The sequence below is a fragment of the Telmatherina bonti genome, assembly GCF_933228915.1.
Source record: "Telmatherina bonti genome assembly, chromosome: 9".
In the NCBI taxonomy this organism is placed as follows: domain Eukaryota; kingdom Metazoa; phylum Chordata; class Actinopteri; order Atheriniformes; family Telmatherinidae; genus Telmatherina; species Telmatherina bonti.
In genome coordinates, this window is record NC_136627.1 from 12,379,005 (window position 1) to 12,398,673 (window position 19,669).

General features: G+C 40.2%; 1 protein-coding gene across 1 annotated transcript in view; it reads right to left on the bottom strand.

The window, feature by feature from the left end:
* Positions 1 to 19,669, bottom strand: part of lsamp (limbic system associated membrane protein) — a 294,761-nt gene that overhangs the window by 87,579 nt on the left and 187,513 nt on the right. Inside the window, exons 2-3 of the mRNA XM_079246194.1 lie at positions 14,018 to 14,162; positions 7,450 to 7,537 (exon numbers count right to left, since the gene is read on the bottom strand). Coding sequence (XP_079102320.1) covers positions 7,450 to 7,537; positions 14,018 to 14,162 — 233 coding nt within the window. The remainder of the gene's footprint in view (positions 1 to 7,449; positions 7,538 to 14,017; positions 14,163 to 19,669) is intronic.

Below are 19,669 nucleotides of genomic sequence, written 5' to 3' on the forward strand. Positions count from 1 at the left end.
GTCTCACACTCCATATGCTTCTTGATGGCTTATAAAACCTGCATACAGCGGCTTTGTGCTTGCCAAGGCTGAAATTTTGTTCACATGTTTGCTTTTTAGTCTGTTGGTGAATGAAAGCTTAATCGGCGTCTCTTAACGTTCTTTGGTTCAGACTGGTGAGGTGGAATCATCCAGCAGAAAGGATGTAGTTCGTCCTCTATGACTGGCGGGTGAACAAGCAATTATGTGCATGTGGGTGTGATTTGTTTGTAGCAGCAGAGCCAGACAGGCTGCCGAAATCTAGAATTAATGAAAGCCATGCACTAATTCACTCTAACCCACTGCATCTCTTTAAATTCCCCAGCCTTCCAGTCTCTCCATCTCCCATCTCGTCCATAAAAGCCTGGTTAGTGTGAAACAACGTAACAAAAAGTGTTGGAGGTGGGAGAAGACATGCATGTGAGATGGGCGAGTAGGGGCAAAAAGAAATGACAAAGGGAGAGTTGAGATGGGAAGAGGTAGAGAAGAAGAAAGTGGGTGGACGGCCTCAGAGACACCCCAGAAAGGCTCTTATTGTCCCATGATAATTGGAGAAAGGTCAGTCCTCCTCCTTGTTCAGATGGTAGAGCAAAAGCTATCGGCAAACACAGACACACGTGTGTGTGCACTCACGCACACACCTAACCCCCCTCTGTTAGGTTGCTCTTTAGAGTGACATGGCTGCCTTTAGAGAGGTCAGCGGATTGGTTCTTTAAATACCACAGTATTGTGATACAAAGACTGAGGAAATGAATGGAAGAAAAGATGGATGGGTGTTGAGAAGACATTGGATGGTTTCTATCTTTTAGTTTGAAATTCAATAACACCTTTTGGGGATAAAGGTAATTTCTTTTCACAGATTTAGAGTCAGCAACGGAGTTCAGGCTCAAAAATAAGTCGAGGGTCTTTTGCTAGACTCTAAAAGAGCTTGAAACAGCCGGTTTAGAGAAGAATTTCACAAAAAGAATGCAAGAATGCACCGATTCACAACAAAAGAAAAACTTTTAATCACACGGTTCAAGTCCAATTATAATCCAGTTTGATCAAATTTACAATAATCCAGTTATGATCCAATTCTAAACCAAAGACATTATATTTCACACCATACAAATTCCTAATAATCGTGTGGATATCAAATCAAATCTCAGAAAAAAACAAGAAAAATACCAGATTACATCAACTCTTCTCTTAAAGGCATTCTCCCATCCTGAACACACAACACGGCAGCAGGTCACCGGAAAGAGGAAAAACTCTCTTTCTTTAATGGTAATGAAAAACGTCCAGCAGAACCAGACCTGGAAGGACCGCCATCTGCCTCAATCAGTTGAGATTACATGTGATCATAAGTGATTACATTAACCGAATTTCACTCTGTGACCAAGACATCATGTTGTTTTGTGACTTTTGTCACGACCCTTAGCTCCAGAACTAGTTCATCAACACGTGCAGCATCTTAATGGACACAGCATATTGAAATGGGGGCCACAGCAAGCGAGGAACAGCTGCTTGGGGGGCTATTCAAATTAGTCTTTCTGCTTTATAGTCATTCTGTTTTTTGTGACATTTATGAATAGATAATGCCATCTGTTTTGAAGGGAAAGCAGCTTGCAAATAAGGTTTGAGTGATAACTTGTCAGTTTAAGGGCTAATCCAGATTGTTTACCCAGACTAGTATCAGTCATAAAGCAATCACATAAGACTTATGTTGAAACTGCATTGAATATAAACATAACTTGTTCGTCTGTCTCACAGATGAGAAAAAAGCAAAGCAAAACAAAAGCTCTCTCCGAGGCTGAAGTCAGATGAATTACCGTTTCCGGATTAATAACTTAAACAATTTCATAAAAAGGTCAGTGCAAATACAAAACTGCTGACTCTCACTCAAAAACAACATCATCAGATCAATGCTGATTTAAATCAGCTGAATCAGCACAGAAGTAAAAAGGAAGTAGAGGAAAAAAAAGAGTAAAAAGGAACCAAGAAAGCAGCATGTTGCACATCCTGACACACAACAATCGATAATATTGACAAGCTTAAAAAACTACAGAACATAAAGCAGAAAAGATTCAAATGCACGCATACATGCACAGACACACATGTTCGCGCGTCGTGACTCACAGCAGAACAGTGCACGTGGAGATCTGTTCAGCCGTTCCGGCTCATTTGCTTCGGGATGTACATATAAACAGAATGACTTTCGATTTACTTGTGGCCTGTGATGGCACAAATGATTCGAGACACCCTGCGCTACCAGTCAGATCACTCCCTCGCTCTACTTACTGTTATTTACTTAACCTGTGAAACAGCTACGCTAAATAAACCCTGACGTCGGATACAGTGGTGAAATTCCGAGTTCAACGAGCGGCAACATTTCTGATTGGGGTCAGCAGTCTGCTGGCAGATTGTCAGTTAAATGGGACCGAGGTTTCAGTGCGACGGGAGAAATTACAAGCGGCCCGCATGAGATGAATGAATGAATCAGTTCATAGCCTCTGCATTTTATGAAGCTCATTTGCATAGAATATTGAGATTCGCTGAGTCTGCTGAAACATTGCTGCTGTGCTGCACAAAGGACTGTACATCAGTCATTGTGGTGGGGATTTATGCTATATTCAGGTAAACATGAGGGCTTGTGCAGCACATCAGCAGGTCTCTGAATGCATTCTTTCATGTGTTAAATTCTCACAATGACAGCATTTTTTAGGTCTAAACACTACTAACCATGCATAGGGTCTTAGATTAGCTAACATTTACTCCTGACTATAGCTGCTTTACTGAAAAAGGAATAGTTTTTATCTTTATACACATTTATATCAAAGCAAATGTTTTCTAGCGTCATTTGCTCACATCTTTTCTTCTTCGTCTCTGTGCCTGCTCCCTGTCGAGCTCATTAATATTGTCATTCTTGCCCCATAACGTTAATCAATTCCAGGCCTGAGTGTAAAAGAGTGAAAGTGCTTCCGACTGAGCTGATTAAATATTAAAAAAAACATACAGAAATGGGAATAAGGCAAAATAATGTCTACGATTATTCCAAGTCACTCGATGTCCCCAGGTTACATTACTCCCATCTAAAATAACTTAAGGATAGCTTTAGCCCATTTAGTTTAGTTGTAAAAGAACTAGCTAGTTAAGTTTTTATATTTCAAATGTTTTTATATTCTGAAAAATGTACTTCTGCCATTTGTCCTTCAGGCAGAGACTGGTATCATTAATGACAGCTAAGCAATTTATCCGGGCCCCAGACAGGATTTAACATAGTAGATATCAGCTTGAAAGCACAGACTGTTCCCGCTCACTGGGACTGCTGTCAGAAGCAGAATCCTAATAATTTCCTCGAATGGTAGATGACGGTGTGTGAGCTTAAACTTGATGCAAACCCAAAATACAGATGGTGTATAAGCTTTGGGATTATTTAGAAAAAAACTGTGCAAAGTTAGCGGTTCATAATTTTAGCTAGACCTTTTCACAGTCCACAGAGGATGACCACTAGATTGCAACCCAGAGCCGTTGCCTCTGGAAGTCAGCGGGGGGGGGGGGGGGGGGGGGGGGTTATGCTATAAGGCTAAGATCTACAGCCTTTTTATTGGTATTACCTGCAGAAATTCTAAGTACAATCTATTTTTTTTTAGCTGAACTTATTTGCGCATGTGCTACGTTAGCGGCGCCACCTTTGCCATTAAAAACAGCTGTTTTGTTGTCAAATATGTCGTTGTTTCTTATAAATAAAACTAATTCAGAGGTATTGTATTGTTAGAGCTGCAGTTTGTGCACACAGAGAAAAAACAGTGTGTACTCATTTCTGTTGTAAAACTTTCACAAACAGCAAACATATGGTATATATCATCTTAGATTTGCCATGTACTGTTCCCATCCTGCCAGCCTCTGTTTGTGGGACATGCCAATGTGAATATAGCACGCAATTAAGAAGCATTAAAGTAGCATCTGACATGCATGAGCAGCTGGCTACCCCATTCTTCTAGTGAGTCCTCAAAACAGTTAAGCGTAGATAATGGGTGAGTAAGTGAGAGAATGGACACTGGGTACTTGGAATGTGCAAAATCATCAATAATAGCTAAAATGCACTTATTAGCAGAAAATAGACAGGAATAGACTGGAAAGTAAGTGTTTCTCCCAGCAGTGTTTCAGCAATCTTCACCTGCAGGTTCAGACTGTACCAAAGTAATAACTAACGACCTTGTGACCAACTGGGTCGTAGAAAATAATGGATTTAAGTGCGGCTTCACTCTGTTGTGCCTGGCTGTAGTAACAAGCACAAGCAGCGGTGCAGGAGTTCAACTATATTAACTGTAGTAACGTTGGCAGCTGGCCCCCAGCACTGATGGATGAACCTCAAAGTACTACTACGAAGTACACAGGCCAGCTTTACTGCTTTACTACACTTATGTTATTTCCAATTCATGTAGTCTTACTGACAATATGTTGGCATTTGAGAGGAAAATGTTAGTGCTGAATCTTAGTTAATTAATTAATCTACTAAACTGGACTTCATCCAAACCGTGACAGTGACATCAACATGTTCACTCACCTGAGTACATTGTTTACTATACTGAATATACACTCTTGCATCCCCACAAACTTAAAGTACAAATACTTTAATAACCTTGGCAAACATGAAAGGAAAACATCCAACTCATTGTAACATCAGCTTAAATTTGCCCATCAGCAAAATATTTATGTCTGTTTTCATTAAATTAAAAAAAAAAAAAAAAAAAAAAGGTCTAATTGGATTGGGTTGGGAACACTGGTATTATACTGAGATTCTTTAAATGTGTAGTGACCCTGCTTCTTGGTAGCACTATATCTCCAGCAAGTCTGCCACTTTTTCATCCTCCACAAATTCACTTTGTCTGATCATTTGTTTTCCAATTACATCCCTGTCCCTGCTAGCAGAAAATTGTCAGCTTTGGTTATGTGAACCTGCTTTTGGGTCTGTAACCAGGGGCAATGCTTGATGCTTGGAACATTTTCATACCCATTAAAAGATGAAGGCAGGGTGAATTATTATCCTGCAGAGTTGATTGGGTTTTGTGGGGGCTGGTTAAGGTTTCCGCATGCTTAGCCGGAGTGGCACCACATACAAAGACGTATTTTTATCTCCTCTAAGTAAAAAAGCTTAAGCTAGAGTAGAAAAGAAGTGGATAAAACTGGACCAAAGCAGAAGCTGTAGTAAAATAAGTGGTGGATTTTTCACCTTATATTTGACCAGAAAAAGTCAGTATTAGCTCACAGTCACGCATTCACAGTGAATACCTAAAACCTACGCTTTCAGCCATGCAACAAAATCATGAAAAAGAAAAAAAGATCACAACCACACACAGCATGGGGACACAACACATGAGCAAAACAATGGCAGCAAAATTTAATGGGATCTTGAGAGGCAAAGCAAAGAATGCAATAGCAGGCAAAGTCCGAACAGAATCAATGTTTGGCCATAACTGTTGCATTAACGGTGATAAACGAGGCCACCATCAGAAACTCTTGAGCTCAACGCTGGACATTCCAATGATCAAGCACTGAATAATCGGATGCAATGGATTCTGAGAAGGACAGGCAATTTTCTGCTGTGGATCCCAGAAGAGCAGCATCAATTCATGCACTGACCTTTAAAAACGCTATTAATGGATGATAGCTTAAGTTAATAGCCGAATGAGAAGTTCTCTTGCAGACTATTGTGTGCAGTGAAATTATACTGCGGTGCGTGTTGCCACTTTTGACCTGCAGAATTTATCAGGGGTTGCGATTCACATCAGACAGTCAACAGGTTCAAAATGGAAAAGCAGTAAAAATAAAAAAAGGGTTGGATCAATGAAACAAATCAGTATTTATGGACCTTAAACAGACTGTAGACTGTAGATATTCAACATGACTTAATGCAATTAAACACATAGGTTTTTCTGACTGTTGAAGTCTTCATGGTTGAAAACATTCTGAGGCATTCAGAATCATATTCATGGAAACAAGCAAACAAAATCTGTCTAGCCAATTGTAAGAACTCAGATAATGCAAATAAAGCAATATAGCAGCTTATAGACAGCATAAAATCAATACTGCCAACAAACCGCTGCTTTGGAAAAGCAGACGTTTGAGAATTGGCTGTGGCATCAGGATGGATAATGAAATCCTTGCACTTGGCCTTGATGCAAAATGAAAGGTTTTATTGCAGTTATTGCTTCATCAACCAAAGAAGTTGTTAGTAATTCAGACACAACTTAGAGATGTAAAGAAAAGCAAAACAAAAACTGTGCAGTTACTATAATGCAGGCAAACTGGGATCGGGGAGAGGCATCTAATGCGGGGGTCTTTTGATATTTGTCCCTATGACATAATACTTTATTTAATCAAATTTATTTAATTTACTTTCATTTATTTATTTCATCACATAAACAGCAACATTTTCAGGCCACATCTTCTTACCATGCAACATTCTCAGTGGCATTTACAGGGATGTTGCTATGACAATGATTGTGAATACTATGATTAGTGTTCATAGTAGCATTTTGCCCACCAATATTAAGATGATGTCTGCAACAGTGCTTAAGCCCATAGCTGTTTGCATAAACATATAAAAGTAACAGAAAATCTGTGAAATTCTGACTTCAAATTAGAAGATTTAGGATTGGATTTAACATGTTTTTTACTCCATGCAAAACTCAAACCTCAAACTTGTTAAAAGCATTGATTCATTTATTTCAAGCATTGATTCATTTATTTCAATACATATATATATATATGTATATATATATATATATATATATATATATATATATATATATATATATATATATATATATATATATATATATATATATATATATATATCTATTGATGAAGTTAAATGTTTTCCTATTGATTACAGGAGTTATTACTTTAGGAAAACGTTGGTAATTATGAAAGATTACAACCCTGAAGGCATTAGACCAATCCAAACGGAACCTCCTTTCACTCCTCCCGATCACGTCCGCCTGTCTTTTTTCCTGCCATTTCCATTCAGGCTAAATAACTTCCTCGTCTTTGAGTGCTGAAGGCATTTCAATGGCACTTAAGAGTCACTTGAACTGGGACAGAAAAATTCGCTTTCTGTGGGCAGGCATATATGACACACAGCTTTTCTATTTTCACATAACATATTCATATAATTTGCCTCCTTCAGTCTTTAGAAGGACACATCTTGACATTCAATAACAGGGAAGTGACACTGATGTCGGCTTTCTATGTTCCCACAATATGAGACGAAACATGTGAAATATAATTAAGAGTGTGCTAAACACTGATAACAGTAAAATGTGTAAAAAGGTATTTGTCTAGCGTGCTTTTTCTCCCTTTTAACAGAATTTTTCAGCATATCCTGCCAGCTGGTATGGATAAGTAGTGCTTTGTTTATCCTTGGAACAGCTGCTTGCAGCTTACCTTGCACAATAAGGTAGACCTGCGAGGTCTTTGGTTGCTGCTTCGTCTGTATGGAGCAGGTGTACGAGCCCTCATCGTACACATCCACCTGAGAAAAAGAATACAAAACATTATGAATGGCTTAAGTATTTTGTCTCATGTTTTGTGTTATTTCATCATCGCTCTATGATCATGTGGTCTACTTTAAATTGCACAGGTGCTTGTAATTTAAAAGACATTATATAACTGCTTGTACATGATGTGAATAGTTCTCTGCAGTTCTTTAATATGAGGATAAATGGGGAGTAGGGTAGGTGGGGTTGCTGTCCATTGACCTGTTACTCTCATGTTCTAATTTTGACAATGTTTCTATGTTTTCCTGCTTTTTATTTTACATTTCCTTCAGCATAAAACTCTGAGCTTGGAGTACCTTCTGAAAATGGAATGCAAACTTTTTTGCAAATATTTTATATTTCTGTTAAGATATTATCAGATTTTCTCAAAAAAAAAAAAAAATATCCATAAGATTCAAAATAACAGTGAGGAAGTCAATATGCATGACTTCCTACTGAGAAAAAGAGTTCATGACACACCGCTGCTAATTACACTTCTCTGGCTTGCAGCCGCAGTGCGCATCAAATTTAAAGTGTTTTTTCTTACAAAACAATAACTCAAACGGCTCCTCTCTACCTTCACTCCTTATGCTACACTCCCTCTGAACAGTTACGCTCTTCCAGTGAAAGACGTTACCAGTGTTACCACCATTACATGGGACTAAATCAGTAACTAGGCTCTTTTCCTCTTGTTCCTTGGTGGTGGAAAGACCTGCTAAACTCCGATCCGCAGAGTCCTCGTCTACTTTTAAGAGCAAGCTAAACACTCAGCTCTTCAAGGGACATCTCTGAACTCTTCTATTTGTTAGATTGAGTTGGAAAGATTTTTCTAGCTCTTTAAGACAACCCTGCAATGAAGGGGGAAAAAAAATGCTAGCGCTACCTGTCAACACCTCTTTCCAACTGGACTCGCAGCAGCTGGACTAGCACTTATTTATTATGAGAAAAGTCTCTGTCTTTTAAAAAATTCCTACCCAGTTTTTAAACTGGTCTCATAAAATCTTGTGGTCCGATGCATCTCAGATATCTAGTCGCAGCAGGATTGAAACATTGTCACTATCTATCCTCTGGCGGAGGTCACTGAAGACCCTAACTGGAGTGGTGTTGGGATGTGGCCAAAAACCTGACTGGTAGACATAAAAAAACAATTTAGTGCCAGGAAGCTGTGTAATTTTTTAAAAGACAGCTTTGTCTATTATTTAACTAAAAATGGGGAAGTTTGATATCTGCTTGCAGATGCTCATTTGTGACATGTGTTCTAATTCAGGAGTAGCAGGATGATGGTTGTTGTTTGGTCTGAGGGAGGACACCTGAAATGAGAGATGTGTTTACAATATGTCTTGGAAAACCCTGTTAGCGGCGGATTTCAAATGGTGGATTTAAACCTCGTCCAGGTAACAGAAAATGATGAGGTGATGTGAAGAGGGAGCAATGGAAAGGTGACGGGTGTTGCTAGGGTGAGACATCACTTTGCTGCTGCAGGCTGGTACTAACAAGGTACAGAGGGAGAAAATATGGGGCTGTTGGTGACATGAAGCACTTTTATGAAGCTAAAACTTAAACTATAAAACTTTATTTTTATTTTTCAAAAACATTAGGCTTTTGTACGACATATTGGCTCAGTGTCGTCAATGCTAGCCTGAGTATTTCTTGGCATCAGATCAGATTGGAAATTAGTGGTATGTCTGACAACTTTTATGTTTTTGAGCATAACAGTACCTCAAATTTAGCTTGTACATGTTCAACCCAAAACTGGATCCAGAACATGACAATACAACAAACCACCAGAGGATGTCTCTGAGTGGTAAATATGCTAGTTACCAGAAGCTGTACAACATTGGGGAGGATGAGGTGGTAAATGCTAACTGTACGTGTTAGCATTTCATTTGAATGGATACTGTAAGCCTGTCAGTCTGTCAGTCAGGGTGCAGCACTGACAGCATCTTCCCAGGATTCTGAGATGTAATGTTATCTCACAAAAACCTGTTGCAAATTATGATCCATCAGTAACCAAACAAAAAAAAAACAAAACAAAACAAAAAAACAAAACAAAAACAAAACAAACAAACCAAAAAACATTATGACGGCATCTGTTTAATAATAGAATGTAACTGCTAAGTTGTATGTGTATCAATCAATCAAAACTTTATATATAGAGCACTTTCACATACCATGAGGTAACCAAAGTGCTATACAGGTAAAATCAAATAAATTAACATTGATAGCATTAAAAAAAAAAAAAAAAAACAAACTTCTAAAAGACCTTAAATGATAAAAACTAGACTGGACGACTGCACTGACCTGCCTATCAAATTTAAATTTAAAATCAAAGAAGACCCCAAGATTTTTAAGAAAACATTGGTTAAAAGAGTCTAGAGAGCCAACATGATGGCTACATCCTGCAGACAGGTCAGTATTCTCAAAAGTATTGACTTCAGTCTTATCCTCATTTATGCAGAGAAAATGTAGCTCCATCCATTCTAATGTCCTTTAAACAGTTTTGAAAATTTTCTACACCACAGGTTCCAACAGACTTTACAGATAAAATAAATCTTAATGTCATCTGTGTTACAATGAAATGACACATTATATTTTTTTAAAAATGGACCCCAGAGGAAGTAAATATAATGACTATGTATATATGCATGTGCATGTATGTATATGTATGTGTGTATGTGCTTGAATGTATGTATATATGCATGGATATGCTTTTGTATGTACACAGTATATGTGTGTGTATTTATATGTGTGTATGTGTGTATATGTATATAAGTATGTAAATATGAACATAAATACATGTAAATCTTAACTGTATTTAGCTAAAGGTCCCATGGAAGAATAGCTGCAGAAATAAAAGTAAATAAATAAATAAATTAAAAAAAAAAAAAAAAAAAAAAAGCACACAAAATGGGAGCTTAAGGTCCCTTCAGAGTTGCTGTAACTAGAAGCGGTGCATATCCGGGTTGGCAAACTGTGCAGACTGGTGCAGTAGTTTAGGTTAGCTGTAGGTGAGCAGCGTGGCTTGCTGTACTGCTATTCGCTACATGGCACCTTGCAGGGTAGGCGGTCTGGTATTTTTCTTACCTTTGAAATCAGTGGTTAGCAGTTGTTAAATTGTTTTCCTCATTTCCTTTGTATGTGTGGGTGTAGCATCTAGCTGGTTAAGAGCCTGGGCTTGAAATCATTGGTGTTTGTAGTTTTGTTTATTGTATTTTCATGGGGAAGTCTTGATCAGTCCTTCACTTATAGAGGTTGATGCATAAAGAAATCCAGTGGTTGGGCTCGACTTCTCTTTAATGAGAAGGTAACAGTGCACTGTAGGCTTTTTTTTTTTTTTTTTTTTTTTTTTTTTTATATATACATTGCTCTACAAATAAAGGGAACACTAAAGTAACACATTGTAGATCTAAATAAATGAAATATTTTTTTTAAATACTTTGTTTTTTCCATAGTTGAATGTGCTGACAACAAAATTTTACAAAAAATATCAATGAAGATCAATTGTATCAACCCATGGAGGTCTGAATTTGGAGTTATTCTCAAAATTAAAGTGGAAAAACACTGATCCAACGTTGATGTAATGTCCTAACAAGTCAAAATGAGGCTCAGTAGTGTGTGTGGCCTCCACTTGCCTGTATGACCTCCCTACAACACCTGGGCATGATCCTCATGAGGCGGTGGACGTTCTCCTGAGGGATCTCCTCCCAGACCTGGACTAAAGTATCTGCCAACTCCTGGACAGTCTGTGGTGCAACTTGGCGTTGGTGGATGGAGCGAGACATGCTGGAGGATGTTGCAGGCAGCAGAACGTTCTCCACGGCGTCTCCAGACTCTGTCACGTCTGTCACATGTGAACCTGCTTTTATCTGTGAAGAGCACAGGGTGCCAATGGCGAATTTGCCAATCTTGGTGTTCTCTGGCAAATGCCAAATGTCCTGCACAGCGTTGGACTGTAAGCACAACCCCCACATGTGGACATCGGGCCCTCATACCACCCTCATGGAGTCTGTTTCTGTTTGAGCAGACACATGCACATTTGTGGCCTGCTGGAACTACTTTTGCAGGGCTCTGGCAGCGATCCTCTTGTTCCTCCTTGCACAAAGAAGGAGGTAATGGTCCTGCTGCTGGGTTGTTGCCCTTCCACGACCTCCTCCACGTCTCCTGATGTACTGGCTTGTCTCCTGGTAGCGCCTCCATGGTCTGGACACTACGTTGACAGACACAGCAAACCTTCTTGCCACAGCTGGCATTGATGTGCCATCCTGGATGAGCTGCACTACCTGGCCCCTTGTGTGGGTTGGAGGCTCCGTCTCATGCTACCACTAGAGTGAAAGCACCGCCAGCATTCAGAAGTGACCAAAACATCAGCCAGAAAGCATCGGAACTGAGAAGTGGTCTGTGGTCACCACCTACAGAACCACTCCTTTATTGTGTGCTTATGGCCAATTGTCTATAATTTCCACCTGTTGTCTATTGAATTTGCACAACAGCATGTGGAATTGATTGTCAATCAGTGTTGCTTCCTAAGTGGACAGTTTGATTTCCCAGAAGTATGGTTGACTTGGAGTTACATTGTGTTGCTTAAGTGTTCCATTTATACCCATACATATCTGTGTGTGAGTGTGTGTGTGTGTGTGTGTGTGTGTGTACACACAGAGTTGTATTTAACTGTTTTGTTTGTTTTTCAGAGACGGAACCCTTCCGGCCACAGCAGTTTTTTTCTATTTGTTTATTTTGTTTTAAATGCTGTTTTTTTTTTTTTTTTTTTTTTTTTTTTAATAGTAAATGAATATTTTTCATTTCGGGCTGCCAAACCAGTGACTCTGCAGGGGTCCCCGCAGTGGCAACAGCTGGCAGGGTTGAGCTCTGGGTGGAGCCATTGGTCACCCCTCTTCCTTGAGTCCCATTCTTTTTATTTACACGTGCATTGAATTGCAGGTTTTTACTGTGTTTTGTGTAAGTTCACACTGCATCGTAAAGTGCTGGTTTTATTGGGATAAATTTAGGGTCAGGCCTGACTCGAACTCACACCATTACCCGTCTTTTCCGCACCTGTCCTGCATTGTTATTTTCCAATAAACTTACATGAGGAGGCAATACCCCCGCCGTTGAGAAGAACAAACATGAGGCAAACAATCTACTGGAAAGAGAGGAAACCTACTAACACCGCGACCATCTTGGCCGTTGCCACAGAATTTCCTTCATTTCAAAATCCAGAAGTTGACAGGGATACCACACGCTTTTCCACCCTGCTGTTTAGCTGTGGCCACTGTTGTGGATTCCTAAACTGGTTTTATTGGTACCTGTATTTGTGTCCGTCCTATGGTCACACAGGATCTTATAATTGATCTGATGGTTGGTCATGCATCAATTTTTCCCTTTACTGCAGGAGTGTGTTCCTTTCATGTTTAGAAAGAAAAAGCAGGGCCTATAAACTAATAAATTACATTATTGTTGATTTTATTATTTATCTTCTATGTTCTATACAATCTGTCAGTCACAACCAAATGAAAATTTCTAAGGATTCCCACACAGAATGAGAAAAAACAGGATTCCTTTGTGAACAAAGACAGTTGATAAGCACCGGTTATCTCTGCATGAGGCTTTAGGTTTGGGTGTGCCAGGTACAACAAGAAAGCTTTAGTTTAGTTTTCTTCTTGTTGTGAAGCACTTTATGACCTTGTGTCTATGAAAAGTGCTTTATAAATAAAGTTTATCTTTATCTTTAGCCGGATGAACCTTCTTTCTTTGAATGATCTACAAATGCTTATCTTTCTGACATTTAGAGATGATTGCTTTTATGAACTAATCCAAACAGAAATCAGACTTTTTTAGGTTACATTGTTGTTGTTCTTTTCAAATTTATTGTTGTTCTTTTCAAATTTAATTCCCAACACCACAGAGAACCACATTCAGTCTTTATGTGTGCCTTGCTCTTGCGATGATAAAAACAATAACAATAACTGAAAATAGCAGTGATTATACAACAAGTGTAAAATGAGCACACATGGTCTCTGTCTGCAGGAATAAACTGGTTCAGGCTTCTGTCTTTATTTACAGACTTTTTGTGTGTGAAGCTAACCATTCTGGATCTGACATAGGAATATTGAGTATTAATTTATTGTGGCACACATTTTTCTGGTTCGTCCTCCCCTCCTGAGTTCATGCTTGGGAAAGCACAGAGAAAGCGATAAATCACAAAATAAGAATGAAGTAAACTGTCTCTGCTTGAACCGTCGGAATAAACAAATGAATAAATAAATGAATAAATAAATGAATAAATATTTAAATAAAGCAGCTTGTGCTCAGCAAAAGAATAAATTTAGCTCAAACTTTTATGATGGTTTCATGGTTTCTTTAAAGCCTCAGTGAAAAGCAAAAACTCTTGCTTCCTCCTCTAAAAATACAAAATTTAATCTCAGTGGGATAAAGCAGGTTGTAAGAGATTCACTGCAGTCCACAGCGGTCAGCGTTACCTTTTGTATGCGTAGGCTGTACTCCAGCTGCCCTTTAGTGACCAGGTCTACCCTGGGGTCCAGGGACCACTTGTCCTCTCCGGCGAAAATGATGTTGGATCGATTGAGCCAGGCCACCTTGGACACTTTGTCATCAACGTAACACCTATGTGCACAACGAGAAAAGAGGAAAAGAGGGAGGTGAGGAGAAGGAAATGGAAAAGCTCAGTTTATTGTAATGGGAAGCAAACAGAGAAGACATGATGAGTGAAACTCGTTAAAAAAAATGACTTGTGGCGTTTTAGCAACAAATAGTAAAACTAGCTCTATAAAACCCATCCTACCCTCGGGTTTACACACACCAGCAGGTATAAACATCCAAGCCAGCAGTTGGATTGAAACTCAGTCCTTGTTAGGCACCCCAGCACTTTAGGAAAAGATTTTGAAAAGCAAGTTGTGCTTTTACAACTACTTTTATTGTTTCCACTAAATATCTCCCTGCTGATGTCTTCTCCAGGCCTCCCTCTCCTGTTCGTCCTGTTAAATTCATCTCCTGTAACAGTGAGGTAAGGCAGTGATAAAAGACAGTGGTGCCATTTAAACAGACTTTGTACTGAATGCTCTCAGACCATTGCAGGTGAGCTCCAGCTAAGTTTTATTTTGACGTCAGAATCCATGAGAATGGATATAAACTGTAATGCATGTCGACAACAGATGCGCCTCATATGCAAATGTATACGATTCCCCGAGCCTTGGCTGTGCACGCTGCTCTGGATTGGGCTACAAAGGAGTAGATTAGTAAGGCGGTGAGGTTGTGTTTAGCAGCTGACCTCAGGTGTTTCACAAAAGTGGAAGTGCAGTCACCCTAGTCTGTTCCCCAGCAGGAGCTGGATGTTGGACTTTTTGAAAGCTTGTAGTCGCAGCTGGAATCCCAGCTGATGGTCCCTGCCTTTGTTTGGAACGGTGATAACCGGCTGTCGTTACTGCACATCTTCAACATCCAACACACACTTCTCTCACTCTGCAGCGCTTATCTATTTCTGCTTCAAAAAAATCTTCAGGGGTCTAATTAAAGGAGACAATTCAGCGGCACGCTCAGATGATTCAGTTTCCTATAATCACTGAACAATATGAACATCTCTTCTCCCCCCCCCCCCCCAAAACCATCCATAATCCAGAGAAAACATCAGGAGCATGAAAATAGAGCCTGACTCACACATCCAAATCCTTAAAACATCAATCATGTCATGACTCAGATCTTATTTTATTTTCTTTCAGTTCAGAGCTTAAATTCTCCAAATAATGCATGAATTATGCAACCTTGTGTTGCATGATTCATGCAAACTATTAGAACTTTGTGTTCGCTGGAGGACATTGGTGCTTTTAACCATTCAAGAAGAATAAAAATGGCAATGAGGTATAATGTTCACAAAAACTGGTGTGTTTCACTGAACAGTCACAACATGCTATGTAGGGCAGAGTCTTCAGCACAGAGAGATATTTCTAATTATTATTTTTACAAATATGTGATTGTTTTGCTGTTGTTTTATACATTTCATTGTTATTATAGAAGCTGCAACATGGATTGGTTGATATTTGTCCTGACAGACGCTGTGATATGACGCAGGATTCATGCAGCAGTATCCACTGCCTGCCTGGCTGATAATATTTGACGGTTCAAGTTGTTTATGTTTTATGAAGAGGATGTAAAAAACATAAAAGCACCAGATGTGACAACTGTGCAAAGTTAAATGACCAATAATGCAGAAGATGTACAAAAACCGACTAAAACTTGCCTTAAAGTGAGTTGTTTTGTTATCAGTAAAGTAAAATTATTTGCAAAGCCTTGATAAAAAATATATTAGCTTCTTGGTTTTACAAAGATTCCTAATTTTTTATATTAGATGGTCACTTTATTAGAAAATAGTAGATCATTTCCTAAAATGTGGACATGTTTTTTTTACATGTGCCACTTTTTCCTGGTCTGTGCCCTTGCCTGACCCCCCAATCAGAACTGTTCTAGACCCTATATGCTCATTGGTGTGTAACTATGGGGAAAAGCATGAACAAATATTTAAAAAATAACTATATAATGAGAAGCGTTGTGTGAATGTGTGTGAATGAGCCAATCATGAATGGTAAGTCTACAGTAGACACGGTTAAAAAGCACTGCAGAATAGAGGGCCATTTAACGTTTGCATTAACAAAATCCATAGACACACACTGACAGATTAAACAGCTTTTAGGTGTTTGCAGTGAAGCAGTAAACTGCCCGGGGTGACTGAACGGTTGCATCTTGTTTGTTTTCAATGAGCCTGCTTCCTCTAATCCCTGATTACCCCATTCTCCCACCGTGAAGTAACCAGGAGTTGGAAAGAAGGAGGGGAAAAAAAAAAAGACACTGGAAAATGGGGAAAAAAAAAAAAAGGCAGAGACAAGAATAGAGACACTCCTTCAATTGTGTCTTTAAAAATAAAACAGCCTGAGCTCATGAAGGATAACAATATGCACTTAATCATGATGGGTTTGTGTGGATGCATGAGGATTGGGACTTATAATGCACAACATGACATACAAGCCGACCTAAATGCTAAATGAGTGATGGAATCTGTAGCTGGGTTTCCATTTTTCATTCTAATTGGTCGGCTGCTATGATTTCTACCAACTGGTAGGTGGGTTGAGTCTTTCCTCAGGTGACACATGAGAATATCCTTGGGAACGACGCCGACCTTACATGTTCTCTAATGTGTCTATGTTTGCGACAGACAAAAAGCATGTTGTCTATACTAAACAGTCTATAATGAGCAAATAATTCTAGAAAAGCAGCAGATAAATACAGCCCATATATTTGCTAAGAAATCTTTAATCATCTTGAAAATACTACTACTACTACTACTACTACTACTGCATTATGTTAATTCCCTTTCAGCTTGTCCCTTATGAAGGGGTCGCCACAGTGAAACATCACTCGGGTGAACTGGCACATTTCCTGACACAACCCTCTGCATTTATCTGGGCTCAGGTCACAAGACAAGCAGTTCTACCAACTGAGCCATTGCCACCCCTTAATGATGATGATAACGATAATAAAGATAATAATAATGTAAATAATAGTCATAATAATAATTATTATTATTATGTAGAAAAACTAAAGATCTTTGCAGCAATGTGAATAAACTTGGCTGTGCTGCGTTGATATGGGGTGGCTCAAAGATGGATCAAACAAAAGCAACTGCAGTGGGCATTTGCAAGAGGAATATGTGGTGGAGAATTCGTTCTAGTTCTGGAACTATCTTAACATAATTAACATGAAGGCCAACGGTCAGTCATGCTTTTCTTGTTTGCTGAGATTGGAAACAGCTGGTGAGACATGTCATTTTTCCAGTTCAGACAAACCTCTTAATGCTGCGTCTTTGTCCTCTACAGAGGCAGGCAAAAAAAAGAGCCAAAATACAGATAAAACAAGTGTATACGATTTATAATCTACTGTTCATAGATGGCCTGAAACACAGATCAGAACTGCTACATCTATGTGTCTTTTCCTCATAAGAACTTACAATAATCTCCACTATTATAAAATAAAAAGCCTGACAAAACGTAAAGACAAATATGTTTTCAGGAAAGTTTGACAGGTTGTAATGTATCTGAATTTATAGTTTATACATATATCACATGATATAAATCTACATGAAATCAGATTGGAGCTTACTCTATTTTTTTTTTATTTTTTTTGTTACCAGAGCTTTGGCTTTACTGGCATTACGGATTTCTTCAAGCTATTTGCGGTTAAGATGAACCAGTTAAACACATTTTATGATTCATGATTAAACATATTTTTCATTATTGTAGATATTTTATTATATATGATGTAGATATAAATATCATGTTTAACTGAAACACAAAAGCTCTTCTGACACCACAAAATGCCAGTGGAAGTATTTACCAGGCTCCAGGTACACACAGTTTAGTATTATGGAGTAGACAACTACATATGTGACGTCCTCGTGTCCTGGGTCTGAGGAGGTTAAAATGTGTTCATTTACCACCATCCATCCATCCATCCATCCATCCATCCATCCATCCATCCATCCCTGCAATCGTCAGGCAAAAGGCAGGGTACCCCCTGGACAGGTCGCAAGTCCATTTCCAGGTATTACCACCTCAGTTACCTGTAATTAGCAGATTTCCCCTCGTACTTGTTTAAAATCATTCAGGTCAATTAAACGCTGATCTCTGAATCAAGTGTTCATCAAATGTCCTAAACATCGATAGAAAGTACTGAAGTTATAAAAATATTGATAAACTATCCTTTAATATGAGTTCAGTATAAAATGAAATAAAACCTCCCGTGGGCTCACCATCTGCAGGAGGAGCTGTAGGGGTCGGGTGCAGTGTGAGCTGGGCGGCAGCAAGGGGCGGGGACCCTGGCGGTCCGATCCCCGGCGGCAGAAGCTGGCTCTAGGGACGTGGAACGTCACCTATCTGGTGGGGAAGGAGCCTGAGCTTGTGCGCGAGGTTGAGCGGTTCCGGCTAGATATAGTTGGACTCACCTCGACGATGGCTTGGGCTCTGGAACCAGTACCCTCGAAAGGGGCTGGACTTTCTTCCACTCTGGAGTTGCTCATGGTGGGAGGCGCCGAGCAGGTGTGGGCATTCTCATCAGCCCCCAGCTTGGTGCCTGCACGTTGGGGTTTACCCCGGTGGATGAAAGGGTAGTTTCCCTCCGCCTCCGGGTGGGGGGACGGGTCCTGACTGTTGTCTGTGCTTATGCACTGAACAGCAGTTCAGAGTACCCACCCTTTCTGGAGTCCTTGGAGGGAGTGCTGGAGGGTGCTCCTTCTGGGGACTCCATTGTTCTGCTGGGGGACTTCAATGCTCACGTGGGCAATGACAGTGAGACCTGGAGGGGAGTGATTGGGAGGCATGGTCCCCCTCCTCTGAACCCAAATGGTGTTTTGTTATTGGACTTCTGTGCTCGTCATGGATTGTCCATAACGAACACCATGTTCCAACATAAGAGTGTCCATATGTACACCTGGCATCAGGATTCCCTGGGCCGCAGTTCGATGATCGATTTTGTAGTCGTATCATCGGACCTGTGGCCACATGCCTTGGACACTCGGGTGAAGAGGGGGGCGGAGCTGTCAACTGATCACCACCTGGTGGTGAGTTGGCTTAGATGGTGGGGGAGGAGGCCGGTCAGATCTGGCAGGCCCAAACGTGTTGTGAGGGTCTGCTGGGAACGCCTGGCTGAGTCCCCCGTCAGAGCGAGCTTCAACTCCCACCTTCAGCAGAGCTTCGACCATGTCCCGAGTGAGGCAGGGGACATTGAGTCCGAATGGGCTATGTTCCGTGCCTCTATTGCTGAGGCGGCCGGCCGGAGCTGTGGCTGTAAGGTCGTTGGTGCCCGTCGTGGCGGTAATCCCAGGACTCGTTGGTGGACACCAACAGTGAGGGATGCCGTCAAGCTGAAGAAGGAGTCCTATCGGGCCTTCTTGGCCTGTGGGACTCTGGAGGCAGCTGATGGGTACCGGCGGGCTAAGCGGCATGCGGCTTCGGCTGTTGCCGAGGCAAAAACTCGGGCATGGGAGGAGTTCAGCGAGGCCATGGAGAAAGACTTCCGGACGGCTTCGAGGAGATTCTGGTCCACCATCCGGCGGCTCAGGAGGGGGA